The sequence below is a fragment of the Cyanistes caeruleus genome, unplaced genomic scaffold (genome assembly GCF_971803275.1).
Source record: "Cyanistes caeruleus unplaced genomic scaffold, bCyaCae1.hap1.1 HAP1_SCAFFOLD_78, whole genome shotgun sequence".
Classification (NCBI taxonomy): Eukaryota; Metazoa; Chordata; class Aves; order Passeriformes; family Paridae; genus Cyanistes; species Cyanistes caeruleus.
In genome coordinates this window covers 769,474-791,356 of record NW_028255889.1, presented here as the reverse complement: position 1 = coordinate 791,356, position 21,883 = coordinate 769,474, and the positions used below count along the sequence as shown (strand labels likewise).

At 48.2% G+C, this 21,883-nt stretch overlaps 2 protein-coding genes across 2 annotated transcripts in view; one reads left to right on the top strand and one right to left on the bottom strand.

The window, feature by feature from the left end:
• The window catches only part of LOC147646801 (uncharacterized), a 442,845-nt gene extending 430,318 nt beyond the window's left edge, over positions 1-12,527 (bottom strand). Inside the window, exon 1 of the mRNA XM_086872948.1 lies at positions 12,088-12,527. Coding sequence (XP_086729074.1) covers positions 12,088-12,527 — 440 coding nt within the window. The remainder of the gene's footprint in view (positions 1-12,087) is intronic.
• On the top strand, positions 2,845-3,750 carry LOC147646802 (uncharacterized). Its single transcript, XM_086872933.1, has 2 exons — positions 2,845-2,896; positions 3,083-3,750. Exons 1-2 carry the CDS (start codon positions 2,845-2,847, stop codon positions 3,748-3,750), a joined length of 720 nt encoding a protein of 239 aa, XP_086729059.1.
• Positions 12,528-21,883: the final 9,356 nt, after the last annotated feature.

Below are 21,883 nucleotides of genomic sequence, written 5' to 3'. Positions count from 1 at the left end.
AAGTTGTACAATGTTGTACAAAGTTGTACAATACCAATGTTGTTGTACAATGTTGTACAACAACATTGGTATTTAACAACCATGACACAATATGAGCTATATTAACAAAGAAGGCACCTTACGGTGACAACATTCTACTGTTCAAACTGTAAAATATCTTTCTGTACTGATCAGGAGGTCAGGATTTGCTCTTTACAATCCTAATGCTGAATGTCTCCGTAGGCAGTCTGGCCACAGAGAAGAATGAATCCCTTGCAGGCTGCCTCTGTTTGGACAACCTGCTCCTCACCCCAAGCCTCAGTATGTCTGATATGGCCCACCTGGGACTGACATCCCAAAACATTGATAACATTTCTCTTTAGAATTTTTTCTTTATGAATAAAATCTAATTAATTAATAAAAATAAAATTTTATTTTTTATAATAATATTATTTTGTGTTTTTAGAACCTAATTTTTATATTTATATGAAAGAATTGATACACTTTCAGGAACAAAAAACATTATCGGTCCTTGGTTCAAAGTACCACAATTCCCTTCATTAATTAATTGATCACTATTTCTCCCTCCTTATGCTAATTACACCTATTTTTAGTCCTTTGATCATATTTTTTAATGATTTTCTCCCACAGGGCAAAAGGAGACACTTTGGGGTCTATGGAGACTTTTCTGGGGAACATTTGGGGCAGTTTTGTGTCCAGAGAGGGAATTTAGAGACAACCTGGGTGTCTGGAGGACACTTGGGGAGCCGGGTGGGCACATGGAGGGCCACTTAGGGATTCCGTGGGACAATTCGGGGCCCGGGGGAGCACTTGGGGGTCCAGGGGAGCGCTTGGGGGTCAGGGAGGGGAATCTGGGGGCCCTTTGGGCCCTTGGGCGGCACTTGGGGGGCTGTAACGAGGAATCTATGGGTCGCGGGGGATGATGGGAACTGTAGGCGCCGGTATAATACGGTTTAATGGGGCCGCGGAGCATCACGGGAGTTATAGGCTCAGCTCCAGTGGATTCCGGTGGGGCGTGGGGCATGACGGGAGATGGAGTCCCAGCTGGAATAGCGCTCTATGGGCGCCGCGGAGCATGACGGGAGCTGTAGTCCCGAAAGTGGCTCGGAAGGCGCGTTTGGCGGTGAAGGGAAGCACTTGGAGAGCACTTCTGCGTCCGAGCCGTGGCTGCAGGTCCTCGGGGCGAATGTATACGGCTCGGGAGCACTTGGGGGGAACCTGGAGAGCTGTAACCGAGCTCTTTAGCGCGCGGGGCACAGCAGGAGGTTTGGGTGTGTTCTGGGATGATGGGAAATGAATTCCCAGCCGTGTCTGGAAGGGGCATCTGTGGGGTCGGGAGAATTCAGGGGTCCAGGGAGGTTTTGGGGGGTCCCGAACGGGCGTTGAAAGGGACTCAGGGATCCTGGAGGGTTTGGGGGAGACTTATGAGACATATGGGGGGCGATGCTGGGGTTCTGGGGAGTGCAGGGCATATTTCCAGTTCCTCATAACCTGGTCTCAATTGCCCCCTGCAGTCTCCTACTCACTGCCAGGACGATCCCAGTATGATATCCCAGGATGATGTCACTACACAGCCAGTGCAATCTCAGCCACTGCCAGGATGTTTCCAGTACAAACCAGTCCCTGCCAGTGCTGCCACACCCAGCCCTCTCTGTGTTCCCCCCTCCCACATCTTCCCAGAGGAGCCCCAAGGGCTGGCAGTCCCCAGCCAGGGTCCCCAGCCAGCCTCAGGTTGGATCTGCAGACCCAAATTTTCCCAGTTTCCCTCTCCTTTTCCTCAGGCCGGGTTCCCCCTGTCCCCAGCAGGTGGGAGCAGCGGAGAGCCCCACGCTGCCCATCCCGACCTGTCCCGGCTCCATCCCCGCTCCTGCCGTGGGCTGTGAGGGGTTCGGGAACGGGGCACCGAGGATGTCACTGCTCCTGGGGGAGGAGGAGGAGGAGGGATGGAAGAGGAAGGATGAAGGAAAGCAAGAAGGGATGGAAGTAGGAGAAGGGAGTGGTGTTAGGGAGGAGGTGGAGAAGGGAGGAAGAGGCAGAGCAGGAGGAAGAGGAAGAGGAGGGACAGAGGAGGATCAGAGAAAGGAGAAGGAACCACAAGGTCCAGCACTCCCTGGATTCACAGCCCCCACCCGTGGGATCATCACCCCGCATCCCACAGCTGACCGGGGTGGGGGAGCTTGGCCCTGGTATCCCAGAGGGTTCCTGGGTTAGGTTTTTTTGTGAGTGATGTTTGAAGAATGAAGAACTCCAAAGCTGTATGCAAAATGCCCCTTGGGGGAACATTGGGGGGTCCTGGTGGCAGCTGCTGGCAGAGGCAGCCTGGAGGAGCAGAGCCCTGTGTCCCCCAGGACCCCAAAGTGGGGAGCCCAGAGAGGGGGAGCGCCACAATTCACGGGACCCTCAACAGCCTGGAGAGGGGCAGGGGGGACTCCTTGGACCCCCTGCACCCCAAAGCAGAGAATAAGGGGAGAAGGGACCCTGAAGCCCCAAAAACCTCCAGCATCCCTAAGTGCTGAGATGGAAACGGGTAACTTCTCGGATTCCTGGCACTCCCAGCAGCCTGGGGAGGGCAGGGACCGAGTAGATTGGGGACCCCCAGTGCAAGCGTGACCTCCAGGAGCTGGGATGGGAGGGAAACCCTGAACACCAAAGGGGAGACCAGAGATGGAGAACACCTGCGAGGCATTTTCAGGGCTGAATCTTGGTGTTTGGGGTTTTTTATGGACTCCAGATGCCCGGCGACTTCTAGAGATGAACATGGGCAGAAGGAGCCCCCTCAGCCCATGTGCTCATGAATCGTATTTTTCCCCAAGCCAGGATTTCCTATTCCCAAACCCTGGCCGGATGGAGAAAGAGGCTACAAGGAAGAGGAAGATGCCCCGGAACACCCAGGCAGGTGAGGAGGAAGTCAGTGCCCCTTTCCCCCTCTCTCCTGCTCCATCTCCCCGCCCAGCATGGCCCCCGGCTGTAGGACAATCCCGCTGCTGACGCCGTCCTACTGGGGATGCACTGGGGGGATCTCCTTCCCCTTCCCTCTGACACGGAGGCAAATCCCATCCTCTCCTTGTCCTTCCTCCCCCAGACAAGGAGCTGAGGATGGAGACCAGGGAGGACAAATCCCCACAGCAGAACCTCGTGGAAGAGGCTGATTTGAGCAGCTCCACAGCGCAGGAATCCAATGGGGAGGAAAAGCCCCAGAGATCCCGCAGGAGGGGCTCCAAACCCATCCCAGGGTGCTCTGAGGAGGAAAGACCCACCCTGTGCAGGGAAGGCGGCCGGAGATCCAGCCAGGGCTCTGAGCTGGTGGTCCATGAGCAGCTTCAGGATGGGGCGAAGCCCTACAAGTGCTTGGAGTGTGGGAAGAGCTTCAGCTGGAGCAACAGCCTGATCCAGCATCAGATGATCCACAATGGGGAATGGCCCTACAAGTGTGGGAAATGTGGGAAGGGCTTCAGCTTCAACTCCCAGCTCGTCATCCACCAGCGCAGCCACACTGGGGAGAGGCCCTACGAGTGTCCCCAGTGTGGGAAGAGTTTTCGGATCAGCTCCACTCTCCTCGTGCACCAGCGGATTCACACAGAGGAGAGGCCCTTCCGCTGCCCTGACTGCGGGAAGGGCTTCAAGCGAAACTCCCACCTCATCTCCCACCGACGCAGCCACAGCGGGGAGAGGCCCTATGAGTGTCCCCAGTGTGGGAAGAGCTTCACCCAGAGCTCTAACTTGACCAGACACCAACAGAGGCACCACTAAGGGAAGCCCTGCGAGTGCCCCAAGTGCAGGAAGAGCTTCGTGCGCTGCCCCAACTCCATCCCCCATCAGAGGACCCACGTTGGGCAGAGCCCTGATGACCCACGTTCCCAGTGATCTGTGTTGGGAACACACTGGGCTGGTGGTCATTTTAGTTTGGTTTCAATTATCTTTTGGTTCATCTTCATCCTTGTAAAACAGACAAAATTGGGGTAAAAATCAACAAATTCAACAAAAGCATCTTAAGCCTCACTTTTTACTAGTGTTTCAAGGGAATCTGGGATTTAGGGAGAAACTTGGGGGTTGTGGTGGTATTTGGTGTAGTTGTCTCCATTTCTTGGCACTCAAAGGGATGAGAGGGTTTGATCTGCCACCTCTAAACCACTCCAAAATTTTACCATTCCACAGCCTCTAAGGGTGTGATGCCTTAAGCTTTAGCTTTCATATTTTTCATATTCTGCGCTGCCTAGGTTTGTAGTTTTGAACTTCATATTAAGTGTTGGTGAGCTCTCTTCACAGAGTAGGTAGACAAAACAATTCCTTTTCTAGCTTGATAACAAGGGCAGTTGTTAAAAGTTTAAGGCCCAAAAGCATAAACAAGGGTGGACTAAAGGAAGAAAACAAGAAGGATGGGACTTCATCATCTGAAGCTGTAATTGGACAATGAATCCAAATATGCAGATGGACCTAAGCTTACAAAAATGTGAGACCTTACAATCAGTTGTTCATCCATTTTTGTGGCCATTTTTGGTTGATCTTGGGTGTAGCCCTGGGCAGGCTCTTGTATACCCAAGGTATATCCTTTAAGGCCTTATAATAAACTTTATTCTTACCTCTGTGCAGCCTCTGTTCTAGGTCAGCCTTCTGAAGGCATCAGGTGGAATGGGGTTGGAAGGGGACTGGGCGAAGTGGGAGGCAAATCAGGTGGGGTGAGATGAGCATTGGGTGGGGCAGGATGGGTGGGATGGGGATTGGGAGGTGTGAAATGGGCAAAATTGGGAAGGAGGTCTTGATGTCCAGCAGAGATGAGATGGGTTGGCCTTGGGATTGGGGAGGTGCGGTGGGGTCTGGAATGAGACAGCCAAATTTTGGGGATGATGAAGGGAGGGGGAGCCCATTACTGAGTGAGCTTTTGTGTGAGGTGCCCCTGCCCAGGGAGGCAAAGATTTGGTTTCAAATGAACATTATTAAAGTGAGAAGTGTGGGCAAGAGGGAATTCCATCCCTCTGCCTTGGAGTATGGGCCCTGCGAGCCCAGGAAGAAACTCCACCCTGGACCCCTCATGGGATGGCAACCCAGGGATTTCTGATTGGGTTTGGGCCCCTGGTGTTTGTCCCTTGCTGTGTTCCCGGTGGTCCCTAACCTTGAACTCCACCCTGGTTCTCCAAACCCATCTCCCTGCCTCTGTTCGGGGCTGTCTCTGGATTTGAGTTTGTTCCTGAGCTGGATAAATGTTTTCCTGAGCAGAATCCCGTCTTGTTGGTGTCCCATGCCAGTTCCTGGTAACTATAGCCTCCCTGGACATGAACCTGCGGCCCTGGAATGCAAAACCCCGCAAAATTAAGACCCTCCCCAGACCTCCAAAATCCCAAAATTCCCTAAAATTCACCCAAAACTCCCCAAATTCCCTTAATTTCCCTAAAATGCTCTTTTTGTCCCCCTCCGCTGCCTCTGCAGATGGTGTCTTGGGGACAACTCCAGGAATTTGGAGGGGGTCTCTCATCCTCTTCCACCTCCAAAAACCCACCACTTTTGTGAAAAAAAATCCCAACAATCCCTTGGATTCAAGGGGATGTTCCCCCATTTTTTATGCATTTTGGGGGGGTTCCCCCCTAATTTGTCAGTGTTTTTTGCCATTTTTTGGTGGTTTTGGCATTTTTCAAAGTGAGCTTTTTTGGGGGGGGGGTTCCCCCAATTTTTTGGAGGTGGGTGCCTCAATTTTTTTCTGGGGGTTCACCCCCTCCCCCAATATTTCCTCCATTCCCCTCCCCCCAAATTGGGGTAAGAGAGTCTTTTCCTTTTTTTTTTATTTTTACCTTTCCCCCCCACCTTTTTTTTTTTTCCTCTTTTTATTTATTTGCACTTAATTTTGAGGGGCAGGAATTTTGGAGAGGGGTCACCTGGGGTGACACGAAAAGTTGGGGAGACCCTGTTCCCACAAAAAATAGGAAAAATCCCAGGAATTCTGGTGGTTTTGCCCAGACCCAAGGTGTGAAAAATGTGAAAAAAATTATGTTCTCAGATTTTTGGTGATTTTGGGGGAGAGGGTTGCAATTTTGGGGGGATTTTGGGGAAGGGTTGCTGTTTTTTGGGGGGTGTTCCCAGGTTTTGGAGTGGAATTGAGGAATTTGGTGGTTTGGGGGAAAACTTTGGAGCTCCTGGGGGGAATTTCGGGGTTTTAGGGCAGGAATTTTAGGATTTTTTTGTAACATTTGGGTGTTTGGGGGGAAATTTGGGGTTTTGGGGAGAACTTTGGGTTTTTTAGGGGGAGGATTTGGGGTTTGGGGTAAAAAAAATGGGGTTTTGGGGTGGAAAATTTGGTGGGATTAGGGGGAAAATTTTGGGGGGAGAATTTGAGTCTTGTGAGGATGTGGGACTTTTGGAAGATTATAGGGGTTTTGGGGGTATTTGGAAGGAATTTTTGGATTTTTGGGGAGGAATTTGGTGGTTTTGGGGGGAAAATTCAAGGGTGCTGGCAGAGTTCTGATTTTGGGAAGGGGATTTGGGGAGGATTTTTTGGATTTTGGGGGAATCTCCACAGATGGGGAGGAGTCCTGATCACAGTGAGGAGCTGCATTTTGGGGAGGCCTGAATTTGGGGAGGGGTCTCAGGGAGGATTCCCGATTTTGGAGTGAGATTTGGGTAATTTTCCAGCGATGGGGAGGTTTCTTGGGGGTGGGATTTGGGGAGGGGTCTCATTGGGGCACCATCCTGAGCTGGAAGCGGGGGAGATGTTGGGAGTGGAATTTGGGGAGCGTAATAAATGGAAATGATTTGTGCTAACTAAAATTGTAACTATTTGGAAAGTTATTATTAGAAGCAATCAGGGCAATTAGTGTTGCAAGGCAGATGGACCCCTTTACAGATATTACATGTTAAAATTAAGATACCGGATGTAGTTTGAGGTAAGTAATGTCCCAAGAGAAAACTGACCATGAGATGGACAAAATTGGAATGACTTCAGGCACAGGCCTGAAAATTATGAAGTGTAAGACTAATTAGTGGAACACAATGCTTATTTACATAACACAATGCTTAGTATGCACACAAACCTGCAAGGTTATCTGGAGGACAACAAGGATGAATGTAAGCCTTTGTCCAAAGACCACCAAAAGAAGACTGAAGACCCCCTAACAAAAAGTGAAACATGCGCTGTGAAGAACAGTGATGTAAAATTAAAGAATCGGAAATAGGAAGAGACTTACAGGAAACATGAATGAATATGTATAAGCATACAGTATATAAGTTTAGTTTGAATTGCTTTGTTTTATATGTGAGGTAGGGTGAGAAGTCCTCCCCATAACCCGTTCAGTTTTGCTAGTGCTTTAATCATTCTTAATTATTGGCAAGCTATATTCATATATATCTATATATCTATATATCTATATCTATATCTGTATCTATATATGATATATATATATATCTATATCTGTATGTGTGTGTGTATATACGTGTATATATATATATATATGAATATATTCACTAAATTGTACTCTTTTGCTAAATTGTATTCCTTTACATCAAATTGCTATTCAATCCACTAAATTGTACTCTTTTATTTAATTGTTTTCTTGTATTCAATTCACTAAATTGTGTCACTTTTTTTTTTTCTTATTAAACTGCTGTTAACCCAATAGACCTAGTCGTCCAAATTTCAATTTCATTTATGACACTGCCCTTGGGTGAGTTACATCCACAGCGAGAGGGAGGAGGAGATGATCCCACCCATGGCTGCTGCTGGGTCCAGACATTTGGTGAGATAAAGCTGAGCCAGAGCTTCAGCATCTCTCCCAAAATCACAGAATCACAGAATGCCTTGCCTTGGAAGAGACCTTAAAGTTCATCTCATTCCACCACTTGCCATGGGCAGGGACACCTTCCACTATCCCAGGCTGCTCCAAGCCCCGTCCAACCTGGCCTTGGACACTTCCAGGGATCCAGGGGCAGCCATGGATTCTCTGGGCAAGCTCTGATCTCTGCCCAGGTGAGCAGGGTCAGGACCCAAGGGAACAGCTGGAGCTGGGCCGGAGCAGGGCTGGGGATCAGCAAAAGCTTCTTCCACCACAGGGGGCTGGGGCACTGCCCAGGCTCCCCAGGGAATGGGCACGGCCCCGAGGCTGCAGCAGCTCCAGGAGCCTTTGGCCAGCGCTGCCAGGGATGCACAGGCTGCGATTGTTGGGGTGTCTGTGCAGGGCCGGGGGCTGCACTCCATGATCCCGATGGGTCCCAGATCCCAGCTCAGCCCCCTGTGCAACTCTCACCCTTTGGCTCAGCCTTTGTGTCCCCTCGAGGCACTGGCAGAGCTGATGGGGTGGGGCAGGAGCGGGGCAGCCCCGGTGTTCCCCCGGCAGTGACACCACAGCTGGGGCAGCTCCAGCGTTCCCCTGGCAGTGACACCACAGCCAGGGCAGCCCCAGCGTTCCCTCCCTGGAGATGCTCCAAGGGAAGCGTCCAGAGCTGCATCCAGTCAGTGGAACTGAGAGGCCACTGAGCACCCCCAGCCTGGGCTGCTGTGGATTCCTCTGCAGACAGCTCAGGGAAGGTCCCCTTGGCCACCCACACAGTGCCACAGACCAGTGTCACACACAGTTACAGAGCTCTGCCCAGAGCTGACAGCAGGAATCAATTAAAAAAAAAAATTAAAAATTAAAACCACCAAAAAAAACAAGAAAAAGAGGACTCCTCCCAGCAGATCCTTTCCATCCTTCAGTTTTCACGTCTGCATGTGCAAAAGACCTGGGGCTGCAAAAAATGAGGCTTCATTGGCACATTTGCAGGAAAAGCAGGTTTAGGGCAGGTTATCAGCAGAACTGTTCTCAGCTGGGTGAAAAAGGCCCCTTTGGCAGCTGCAGGGCCATTGAAAATGCAGATCCTTAGGCCATGGGGGAGAAAAGGGCTCTGAATTCCCCTCCCTTGACACACAAACCCTGCTCCCAAGCTGCTCCGCACACAGGATTCTACTGGAAGACTGTGGAAAGCTGAGAGTTGACTTTGGCTTCTCCATGTTCCGTGTCCTAAAGCTGCCTGGGAGAAGAAATTTAGGGTCAACTCCACTGGCACAATCCCTCCTGGCCCAGGGCACAGCCCCAGGAAGGTCTTTGCTCCTCGCTCGGCCCTCCCTGAGGAGGCTGGCAGGGCTTGCAGTTTTATGGCATTTGTCCTTGCTGCCCCTCATGTCCCACTACCCCACAAAGAGCCCCGAGCCACCCATGAGGGACAGGCCCTGCTGGGCCAGGCCTGGGCTCAGGGCTTGGCCTTTCTGCTTCCTCCAACCCAGCCAGGGCTGGCTCAGCATTGCAGTTCCCTGTGCTGTGCCCCAGGCTCGCTCGGCCCCTGCTGGAAAGGGACCTGAGGTACCTCGATCCCCTCGGGCAGTGCATGGGAGAAAACAACTAGCTTCCCAGGAGGGGGGAAACAAACTTTTACTTGCAAAATTTAGAGAATGAAATACTTGGGAAATCATAAAGTGACATGGAATTACAGTAAAGCACTTCACAGAGCACTGACTAAGCAAACTCTAATCCATCCAACTTCAAATTATACAGATTTGGAGAAAAGGAATTCAAGAGAAGAGAGAGGAACAGAGATCCACAGTCAGCCTTGGATCCAGCGCCATCTCAGCTGCTGTGAGCTCCGGGGCTGTGGCACATGTCAGTGTCTGTAAGAGACGCTTTCGGGGTGTGGACGTTCCGGGACACGGCAGAGACCTCTATAATCGAGTTAGATGTCAGTAGTTTATTTCAGGGCGTGGGAGAGAGAGAGAACCTGCTAGGAGCCAGCAGATGAAGCTCAAAGCAGGCTCAGAGGGAACAATACAAAAGGGAGTAAAATATGAATACATGAGTTCAAGACTTAAGATAGCTAAGAAAGAGAGTAGCAGAACAGAAGTGAGAGAGCTGGGAAAAGAGCATAAAGAAGAGAAGTAAAAAGAGCAGGAAAAAGAGAGTAGAAAAAGTGAGGCAAGAGAGACAAGAGAGCGTAGCAAGAGAGCGAGCTCTCCTTTACAGTTGCTTATATAACCTATACATTGAATATTTTATTCCTTCACTAACCAATCTTTCTAAGTATACTAATACAGTAACATTTGTGTGTGACCTATAGAAATCGCTGCTTTTGCATATTTTTAGTTATCTCAGGGTCCTTCAGACCTTTCCTTATAAGGCTGGGAAGAGGGGTCTTAGCTTAGTTTTATTGGGGGAAAGAATGTGTTCTGGCATACCAGACCGGCTTCTTTCAATTATTCAAACTGTTCTTTCATTTGTATTTCTTCCTTAGTCTTTCTGGCTAAGGAGTCATATTTATAATTTCTTTCTAATTCTACCTTCCCAACAAGTGTCACACCCGTGTCACAGCCTCACCTGCTGTGGTTCCTCTCCCAGGTGGGGTTTTTGGGGTGCCAGAGGCTTGGCAGCCACTTTGGGGCTGGAGCAGAGGCTGCAGTGGCTGGGCTGGGGCAGAGACTGCACCACCCATGCAGAACTTTTTCTGCCCCCCAAACACACACTGGAGATGTCTGGGACCATTCATCATTTCTCTGCTCTCCAGCACCAAGGCAACGCACTCTGGCTGCAGCTCTGAGCTCATGCCCATGGCAACTACCCCTGACAATGGGGCTCCATGGAGCTGCTCTCAGGAACCCCCCAAGAGCTGGGGAGTGCCCCAGAACTGCCTCAGAAATGTGGGATACCCCAAAATCTCTTCAGGAATGTGGAATATCCAAAAACTCACTCAGTAACGGACACGCCTTCCCTTCATCATTCCCAAACTTTGGCTGTCTCATTGCAGACCCCACCCCATATCCCCAATCCCAACCCCAACCCATCCCATCCCTGCTGGACATCAAGACCCCCTTCCCAAGCCTGATTTCCCCCATTTCACACCTCCCAAACTCCATCACACCTATCCTGCCCCACCCAATGCCCATGTCACACCCCCAATCTGCATCCCACTTCACCCAATCCCCTTCCAACCCCATTCCACCTGATGCTTTCAGAAGGCTGACCTAGAACAGAGGCTAGACAGAGTTAAGAATAAAGTTTATTAAAAGGCCTTAAAGGATACACCTTACAAGAGCCTGCCCAGGGCTACACCCAAAATGGACCAAAAATGGTCAAAAAAAACCAAAAACAAACAACTCATCACGAGGTCTCACATTTTTGTAAGTTGAGGTCCATCTGCATATTTGGGTTCATGGTCCAATTACAGCTTCAGAGGATGAAGTCCTGTCCTTGTTTTCTCTCTTCAGTCCACCCTTGTTTATGCTTTTGAGCCTGCAACTTGTAATGATTGTCCTTGGTCTCAAGCTAGAAAAGGAATTGTTTTGTCTACCTACTCTGTGAAGAGAGCTCAGTAACAAAACAGGAAGTTTAAAACTACAAACCTAGACAGTGCAAAATATGAAAAATATGAAAGCTAAAACTTAAGGCATCACACCCGGAGGGGTTGTGGAATCCAATAGTTTTGAGTGGCACTGTGCAGTTTTCAGTGGCATTGAGTGGTTTTGAGGTGACAGATAAAACTCTCGTTGCTTTGAGTGCCAAAAAATGGAGAAAACTCCACCAAATAGCTCCACAACCCCCAAGTATTTCCCTGAATACCAGATTACCTTGAAGCACTAGTAAAATGTGAGGCTCTAGATGCCTTTGATGAATTTATAGACTTTTACCCCAATTTTGTCTGTTTTAAAGGGATAAAGATGAATCAAAAGATAATCGGAACAAAACAAAAGGACCACCAGCCCAGTGTGTTCCCAACACAGATCACTGGGAACGTGGGTCATCAGGGCTCTGCCCAACGTGGGTCCTCCCATGGGGGATGGAGCTGGAGCAGCACATGAAGCTCTTCCTGCACTTGGGGCACTCACAGGGCTTCCCTTAGTGGTGCCTCTGTTGGTGTCTGGTCAAGTTAGAGCTCTGGGTGAAGCTCTTCCCACACTGGGGACATTTGTAGAGCCTCTCCCCGCTGTGGCTGCGTCGGTGGGAGATGAGGTGGGAGTTTCGCTTGAAGCCCTTCCCGCAGTCAGGGCAGCGGAAGGGCCTCTCCTCTGTGTGAATCCGCTGGTGCACGAGGAGAGTGGAGCTGATGCGAAACCTCTCCCCACACTGGAGACATTCGTAGGGCCTCTCCCCAGTGTGGATCATCTGGTGAATGGTCAGTTGGGATCTCTGGCTGAAGGTCATCCCACATTCCTCACACTCATAGGGCCGTTCCCCAGTGTGGGTCCTCTGGTGGATGGTCAGGTAGGAGCTGTTTCTGAAGCTCTTCCCACACTGGGGACACTCATAGGGCCTCTCCCCAGTGTGGATGCGCTGGTGCCTGACAAGGGTGGAATTGTGCTTGAAGCCCTCCCCACAGTCAGGGCAGCAGAAGGGCTTCTCATCTGTGTGAATCCGCTGGTGCACGAGGAGATGAGAGCTCCTCTGAAACCTCTTCCCACACTCAGGACACTCGTAGGGCCTCTCCCCAGTGTGGATGCGCTGGTGACGGAGGAATTCGGAGTTGCAGCTGAAGCCCTTCCCACATTTCCCACACTCATAGGCCCATTCCCCAGTGTGGATCATCTGGTGGCGGATCAGTTTGCTGCTCGAGCTGAAGCTCTTCCCACACTCCAAGCACTTGTAGGGCTTCGCCCCATCCTGAAGCTGCTCATGGACCACCAGCTCAGAGCCCTGGCTGGATCTCCAGCCGCCTTCCCGGCACAGGGTGGGTCTTTCCTCCTCAGAGCACCCTGGGATGGGTTTGGATCCCCTCCTCCTGCGGGATCTCTGGGGCTTTTCCTCCCCATTGGATTCCTGCGCTGTGGAGCTGCTCAAATCAGCCTCTTCCATGAGGTTCTGCCCCAGGGATTTGTCCTCCCTGGTCTCCATCCTCAGCTCCTTGTCTGGGGGAGGAAGGACAAGGAGAGGATGGGATTTGCCTCCGTGCCAGAAGGAAGGGGAAGGAGATCCCCCCAGTGCATCCCCGGCAGGACGGTGTCGGCAGCGGGGTTGTCCTGCAGCCGGGGGCCAGGCTGGGCTGGGAGATGGAGCAGGAGAGAGAGGGAAAGGGGCACTGACTTCCTCCTCACCTGCTTGGGTGTCCTGGGGCATCTTCCTCTTCCTCACAGCCTCCTTCTCCATCCAGACAAGGTCTGGGATTGTGAAATCCTGGTATGGGTAAAACAGGGGAAGAGTACATTGACTTTGAATGTCTCTCGGTCCAAGACCATCTCTAGAAGTCACCGGTCATCTGGGGCCCATAAAAACCTCCCAGACACCAAAATTCAGCCCTGAAATTGCCTCCCAGGAGTTCCCCATCTCTGGTCTCTCGCCTTTGGTGTTCAGGGGTTCCTCCCTGTCTCAGCTGCTGGGGGTTATGCTTGCACTCAGGTTCCCCTGTCTGCTCAGTCCCTGCCCTTTTCAGGCTACTGGGAGTGCCAGGAATCCAAAAAGTTCCCCCTGTTTCCATCTCATCATTTAGGGATGATGGGGCTTTTTGGATTCCCATGGCCCCTTTTCCCCTGATGCTCTGCTTTGGAGTGCAGGGGGTCCAAGGATTCCCCCCTGCTCCTCTCCAGGCTGTTGAGGGTCCTGTGAATTTGCGATTCCTTCTCCTTTCTATGATCTTCATTTGTCCCTCCTCTTCCATCCCTCCCCCTCCTCCCCCAGGAGCAGTGACAACCTCAGTGCCCCGTTCCTGAACCCCTCACAGCCCACGGCAGGAGCGGGGATGGAGCCGGGACAGGTCGGGATGGGCAGCGCGGGGCTCTCCGCTGCTCCCACGCGCTGGGAGATTGGGAAAATTGGGGGCAGCAGATCCAACCTGGGGCTGGCTGGGGACCCTGGCTGGGGACTGCCAACCCTTGAGGCTCCTCTGGGAAGATGTGGGAGGGGGGAACACAGAGAGGGCTGGGGGATCCCAGGAGTGGCAGCACTGGCAGGGACTGATTTGTACTGGGATCATCCTGGGATCGTCCTGGCAGTGGCTGAGATTGCACTGGCTGTGTACTGACATCATACTGGGATGATACTGGGAGCAGCTGGGACCATGCCAGGAGAGACTGCGATCACACTGAGGGAGACAGATCTTACTGGGATCATACTGGGATGATACTGGCAGTGAGTAGGAGGCTGCAGGGGGCAATTGAGACCAGGTTGGGGGCAAATGTGGTATACTGGGAGTGAATGGGATCGTGCTGAGGCTGACTGGGAGAGTTGAGATCAAATGGGATCATGCTGGAAGGAACTGGGAGAAACTGGGAATATGCCCTGCGCTCCCCAGAACCCCAGTATCGCCCCCCATATGTCCCATAAGTGTGCCCCAAACCCTCCAAGATCCCCGAGTGTCCACTCAGCACCCGTTCAGGACCCTGCAAAGCGTCCCCGGATCCCTGAATGCTCCCGACCCCACAGATGCCCCTTCCGGACACGGCTGGGAATTCATCTCCCATCATCCCGGAACACGGTTCCACGCCCAAACCACCTGCCGTGTCCCCCGCCCAAAAGAGCCCGGTTAGAGCTCCCCAGGTTCCCCCCAAGTGCTCCCGAGCCGTATACATTCGCCCCGAGGAACTGCAGCCACGGCTCGGACGCAGAAATGCTCTCCAAGTGCTTCCTCACGCTGCCAAACGCGCCTTCCGAGCCACTTTCGGGACTACAGCTCCCGTCATGCTCCGCGGCGCCCATAGAGCGCTATTCCTGCCATGACTCCATCTCCCGTCATGCCCCACGCCCCACCGGAATCCACTGGAGCTGCGCCTATAACTCCCGTGATGCTCCGCGGCCCCATTAAACCGTATTATACCGGTGCCTACAACTCCCATCATCCCCCGCGGCCCATAGATTCCCTGTTACAACCCCCCAAGTGCCCGCCCGGACCCCGAAGTGTCCCCAGATTCCCCTCCCTGACTTCCAAGAGCCCCCCTGGACCCCCAAGTGCTCCCCCAGGCCCCGAATTGTCCCACAGAATCCCTAAGTGCCCACCTGGCTCCCCCAGGTGTCCTCCAGACCACCAAGTTCTCTCTAAATTCCCTCCCCAGACACAAAACTGCCCCAAATGTTCCTCAGAAAAGTTTCCGTGGACCCCAAAGTGGTCCCTTTTACCCTGTCTGAGAAAATGATTAAAAAATATTATCAAAGGACTAAAAATAGGTGTAATTAGCATAAAGAGGGATAAATAGTGATCAATTAATTAATGAAGGGAATTGTGGTACTTTGACCAAGGAATGATAATGTTTTTAGTTGCTAAAAATGTATCAATTCTTTCATATAAATATAAAAATTAGGTTCTAAAAATACAGAACAATATTATTATAAAAAAATAAAATTTTATTTTTATTAAGTAATTAGATTTTATTCATTGTAGTAAATTAATCTATGAGTAAAAATTCGTAAAGGGTATAATAAAATATATATGTAATTGCGATGTCATAAAAAATACAACCTGTAATAGGAATAAGTCCTTCTTCGGATCTGGTCGTGATTCTCCTCCGAGAGGCAACAGATTGCAGCCAAGTACCCAGATAACAATCGCAAGCAGGCACATCAGCCCCGAAAGAATGGGCAGGACACGGGCCATCGAACAAACAAAAGAAAGGGCCCGGACGAGATATCGCCGAGCCCGAGCATCTCCGCCCTGCCCACCTGTGCTGGAGAAATGGAGAAACTAGACAAAGGAAGAGGAGACAGCCGAGATAGCCATCGGCTCCAGGATGGGTGCCACCACTCCACCCTAATGGCCCGGACCAAAATGATATCAAAAAGACATCCTGGACCTCTTTACGTATGAGGAGCCTCTGCCCAACGTCTATTGACCCTATTCTCCAGTGCCAGGAAATCTATTCTTCGAACAATCAAGAACCTCTTAGCAAAGGGTGCCTGCTTGGAATTTGGCCTCGGGACACAAACTTCCTATAAAAACCCAGGCCAAGGGACTCTCAGGTGTGGATTTGGGAGCATCTATACCTTGCATATAGACCCTGTCCACCCGGGACAAGCAGCTGCGCTGCTTATTTTATTGTGGTTTTTTCTCGTTGTTCAAATTTATTATTGTTTGATAATAAATTTTCTCTTTTATATAGCCCAAAATTGCCTTTGCATTTATAACATTCATAAAGAAAAATTATAAAGAGAAATGTTATCAATGTTTTGGGATGTCAGTCCCAGGTGGGCCATGTCAGACATGCTGAGGCTCGGGGTGAGGAGCAGGTTGTCCAAACAGGGGCAGCCTGCAAGGGATTCATTCTTCCCTGTGACCAGACTGCCTATGGAGACATTCAGCATCAGGATGGTAAAGAGTAAATCACGACCTTCTGATCAGTACACAAAGATGTTTTACAGTTTGAACAGTAGAATGTTGTCACCGTAAGGTGCCTTCTATGTTAATATAGCTCATATTGTGTCATGTTTTTTAAATACCAATGTTGTTGTACCAGCTTTCTTTGCTAAAATATTGTTATAAATGAAATTAGAATTTTGACAACTAGGTCCCTTGGCTTAATGGCAGTTTAATTAAAAATGAATACAATTTACTAAACTGAATAATAGTGTGGTGTAAAAGAATGCAGTTTAGTAAAATAATACAGTTTAATAAAAAAATAAAATTTATATATATAATCTACTAGTAATTAAGTATGATTAAAGTATTAGCAAAACCCACCAGGGTACGGAGGCTTCCCACCCTGCCTCACCTTCAAAACAAAGCACTTCAAGCTAAACTCATATACTGTATGCTTATACATATTCATTAATGTTTCCTGTAAGTTTCCTCCTATTTCCGATTTTTCTGACTTAACATCACTTTTCTTCACGGCACATGCCTCACTTGTTGTTAGGAGGTCTTCAGTCTTCTTTTGGTGGTCTTTTGGTGAAGGCTTCTCTTCTTCCTCATTGTCCTTTGGATAACCTTACAGGTTTGCATGTGCGTACTAAGCCTTGTGTTATGTTAGTCTACTAATTAGCCTTATATTTACTAATCCTTACGCCCAATGCCTAAATTTCTTCTAATTTTGGTCCATCTCAAGGCCATTTTGGTCTTGAGACACCATTTATCTTCTAAACTCCATCCTGTACCTTAATTTTGACATGTAACATCTGCAAAGGGGTACATCTGCTTTGTAACACTGATTCTTGATTGTTTCTAATAATAACTTTAATAACAGTTACAATTTAATTAGCACGAACCAATTCCATTTATTACAACTGTAAATACCCCTTATGTCCCTTTTTATTGGTTTCCATGCTAATGGCCTTGCTTTCTTCCTTGCTATGGATAAACTTGTATTTTGTCAATTTGTTCTTTTGCTGCCTCAATTCTTTGGCCTGCAGACCAGTTGCTAAGCCCATCCACATTCAGCTCTTAGTCTTCAGAGGTCTTAAAAACGAGATTCACTTAATAAATTATAAAAAGAATTTAATATAAACAAAAGACAATTAGGAGACAAAAGAAATAAAGCAAAGGGTTAAAACGGCCAGGTGCCCTGGTGGGTTACCAGGAACACACCTGGTATCTCAGGAGTGTCCTTTTTATCCCCTCTTTGCTGTGAGAGGTTAATGCATATTCAAGCATGTCCCCTCCCTGGTTCCACCTTCTTGGATCATGTTATTTTCTGCTGGTCAGCATTATTTTGGAGTTTGGTTTCTTTTTTGCTGCAGATGGTCACTTGTTGATAACAGCCTGGGCCCCTCATCCTTCCCCCGAGGGCAGCTGGTCTTCATATCTTCTGCTGATAACAGTTTGGGCTCTATTGTTCTCCTGATAACAACTTGGGCCCCACTGTCCTTGCCCTCTGGAGTTTCCTTGCCTTGTACCTAGGAAATTCTTTTAAACTTAAGACTTGTTAGCATAGCTAAAAAGTATTTAATATATAATATTCATCTGCGAAAGCCAATATCACAATACAAATTTATAACAAACCCCTCCTCTTCTTTTTTATAAATCATTTGGCTTGAGCAATAATTCTTGTTTTCCAGCTTCTAGCACTTGTTCATTTTTCTCACAAATCAGTTTAGCTTTTTCCAATAGATCTTTCACATTATTTTGTTTTCCTAATACCATGATTTTTTTTTTGTGCCATTCTAGATGTAGCCAATTTTGAGTCTGTAGGCATTACTACTATTTGCATGCCTTGCACTACTTTGGTGATTAGCCAAATTAAACAGGGGATTAAACAAGGAAGAAATATTAAACCAGCTGTAGCACTGCTACAAGGAGAAGAAACTTAGCTTCTTCTACTACTCTATCCCCAATATATTATCCCACCAGTTAGTGGTCATTACTGGTTTTCATTTTTGGACTGGCACATGGGCCATTTTTCTGATTTCTTTGGCGATATCTAGAACGGCATTTTTATTGTCATTGAAAACAACAATCTTATGTATTAATTTTCTCACAGAACACCCCTTCTTTTAGCCAATAAATAGTCTAAAGCCAGCTTATTTTGATATATTGCCGCTGTGGCTTTCATCACTGACTGGCTATTAATTCTATAGCTCCAGCTATTTCACTGGTTATGATTTCTACAACAGCTTGGAGTTTCATAATGCAAAAATTGGGGTTCGATATCTCCAACTTCCATCTTGTGCCCAAGAATGTTTCTAATATGTGTTCAGGGGCTATTTCTCATCTCCCCATTTTTGAGGTACTCAGACTATTTCCTTTTATTTCTTTTTAGGACCTCAAAAACCAACACCCCCAACTAATTTCTGTCTTGTCCTGACAAAAAGAAAAATCCTAGCTGAATCATTCTCAGAGTACAATTCCCCTTCCATTGCGAAGGGAGCTTTGGGTATGCCCTTTTCTCACATATCCCAAAATAAGACCTCTGGTGCTTTCTAATAGTCATTTTTCTGTTGATTTATATTTCCTCAAAATTTGGCTATTTCCAGAGTAAGGATTTTTCTCTGTACTATTACACTGGAAGAATCTGGTTCTATTACTATGTACACAATTTTTTCTTTTACTTTCCTTGGGGTCTAATACCGAGTTGGTTTCTCTGGAACTTACTATGTACAAGTTTTATTACCAGCTTTATACTTTTTACCAGGAGTATTTCTCACTTCATGAAGAAGTTTTCTCCATTTAATTGCTGTTTGAGCTTTGCTTACATGTCCTGACGTGAGGTTAATACAGGTCTAGGTTACTGTGTTGGCTTTATCTTTTCACTTACCATTTGCTCTCTTACCAAATCTTGGTTATTTCTCCTGGCAACAACTGTGAAGCAAATCCATCTTTTTCTCCTTTTTGGGCAGTTGTTTTCTAATCTGTTACTACTTGTTCCTAGATTTTCTGTAGTCTAATATTTTCCCTTTATGCATACAGGTACTTAATTTGGATGGGTTATAGCAGTGATTATTGATACTGGTGTGGGTAATAAGAAAGAAACCCCGGTGTCATTCCATGTAAAGCTTTTGATAGCATTTGTAACATGGCTTTACTGGTGTCCCAAAAGGGAAAAGGATAAGTGACAGAAGAAGGAATAATAGGGGTCCAGTATGGCTTACACCCCCACCAATCCTGCCTATGAGGTTGCAGCTCACAGCAGGTGTTTATATTCTTCTCGGTGGCGAGTTGTAGTGGTCAATCTGGTCTTGCCCCCTTATTTCCTTGTCACTTCCTCTTTTGTAATTTCCAAGCAAATTTCTTTTGACACCTTTTAAACAGCAGTTTCCCACCGTTCCTCAGGTACTTCCCACTCAACACGCACTAGTAATTTCCCATCTGTAAAAAAAAGTTATCATTTAAGTTATTCTTAATAGATTTGACACCTCACACTTCCTGCAATGAGAGGCTTAACTTTGTGGACCACAATACCTATTATTCTCTAATTTAAACACTTATATTTAATCCAGATAACATGTCCCGTATTGGGATGATTTAGACAAGGTATATGGTGTGGCACTGATGGAAGTTGTGGTTCTCCCCCCTCCTTTATACAAATCACAGGCAAAAGTAAAAATATACGAGGATTTCTCAACCAAAACAGCCCCAGTCCTCCTGTTTGGAGTGGGAGTTTTCCTCCCCAAGGTGGATATCAAAGTGTCCCAGAACTTATCCAGGCAGGACTTGAAACTACTGATACAGGCTTGCTCTTACTTCCCAGTTAGGCGTGATTCTTAGCTCATTCCTTGGATCAGTTCATTGCCGCCGGTCTCTGCTCAAGAGTACATTTGGTATCACTCAGTTTGGGTATTACAGTCCAGTCCTCAGCTCTTTTGATCTTATTGGTGCGAATCCAACTTCGCTCTTTGGTCCAGATTGCAGCTTCTCTGCCTTAATTATCAGTAGTACCTGAAAACAATTTCTTAATAACACAGGGAGAATGAAAACATCACATCAAAATTTTCCATCAGCGAAATTTAACAGTTAACATAGGAGCCAATCTCTTTCTGCACGTTCAGATTAGTTAAACAAGAAAGGCTAGGTTAGTTTTGACTTCAAATAAATTACATTCATTACCTTTTTTACCTTTTGGTTACTATATACTTGTTTAGCTTCACAAACTTCTTTTATCGGTTTCTTAGAACAAACCCCTTCCTTTTAACAACAAGAGTAAAAGAAAGAGAAGAGAAAAATAAGAGAGAAAAAAAAAATCCTATTTCAAGAAAATTAAACTCCTTGATGAGGTTTTCAGAATCTGACGAGCAAGATTACTTTTGCTTTGGTCTCATCATCCACCGGTCTGTTTCTCGACCTTTGTTCCGTTCCTTTCCCATTCACAGCAGTTTTTCAGGCTATCTCTCTCCCGCACTCCTGCTGCCGCAGCTCTGGGCTGAGCAGGCTGTTTCAGCCGCTCGCTCTGCAGGGGCCCACTTGCGTCCTTGCCAGTCACTTGCGTGCTGACCCTGGAACAAAGCTCGTGTCTCCTCTTTCCCTGCTGTGCCGTCCCTTCACACACAGGACTGGCATTTTCAAACACACTCAGCTCCTGCCACTGCCGAGGGGCAGAGCCCGCAGTCCACAGCGCTCTGGTCTGGGGCTCCTCTGTTGGGCCAGCTCGCTCCTCAGCAGCAAACCTCACCCAGCACCGCTGCTGGGCCGGAGAGCACTGCCGGCACCCCGCACCCCTCGAGACCCCGGCACAGACACGGCGGGTCCCGCTCCAGCAGCGCCACTCACGAACCGCGCTCTGCACCCTTCACATCAGGTGGGAGAGGACCGGGAGCCGCCACACCGGGCCCTGCTGTTCACCACTCACAGGGACCGGGTCCTGCTGCAGCCGCTTTACATAAAAGCAATAAAACAACACCTAAACCTAGCAACTCCTAACCCAGCGCTCCAGATGCTCCTAACATCTCCTATTGTGGGCACAATTCTCATCTCTAATCGCGCTTGAAAGTTTTTCTCCCCACAAGCCAGTGCTCACTCTTCGGAGCCGACAAGACACTTCTCGCTCTCTTTCTAAAAATCTTTACAACTTTAATGAAAAGAGACGCAAACCTCTCTCTTTCTCTTTGCCATTATTATCTCGCCACTCTTTACACCACATCCCTCCAGAATCTCCACTACGCAAATTACTTTGCTTCAGAATCAACAACAAATTCTAACACCTCCTTTTGGGGACCCTCCCCAAAGCCATCAAAGGCACTAGACACAGAGACCAGTCAGCTAGCTAGCTCCTTTTACCAACTAAAACAAACTTGCAATTTCTATTTCTTCTGCCTTGAACAGATCTTCAGTCAAGCTAGAAATGAAGACACAGACATCATTCTTCTCTAAGTTTTCTTCTACAGGTACAAAGGAGTCTATCCTCACACAGCTGCTTAATGTGAATAATCTCTAGTGTAACTTTTCTCATGACAAGATATGATCAGGTCTTTTATTCTTACAGGCATTTAGATACATTGACAAGTTTCTGACAATACCTTTATGTTTCAACAGTACTTGCAGCTTATATACTATGAACAATCTATAGCAAGAACCAGTCTTACAATTGTTTTTG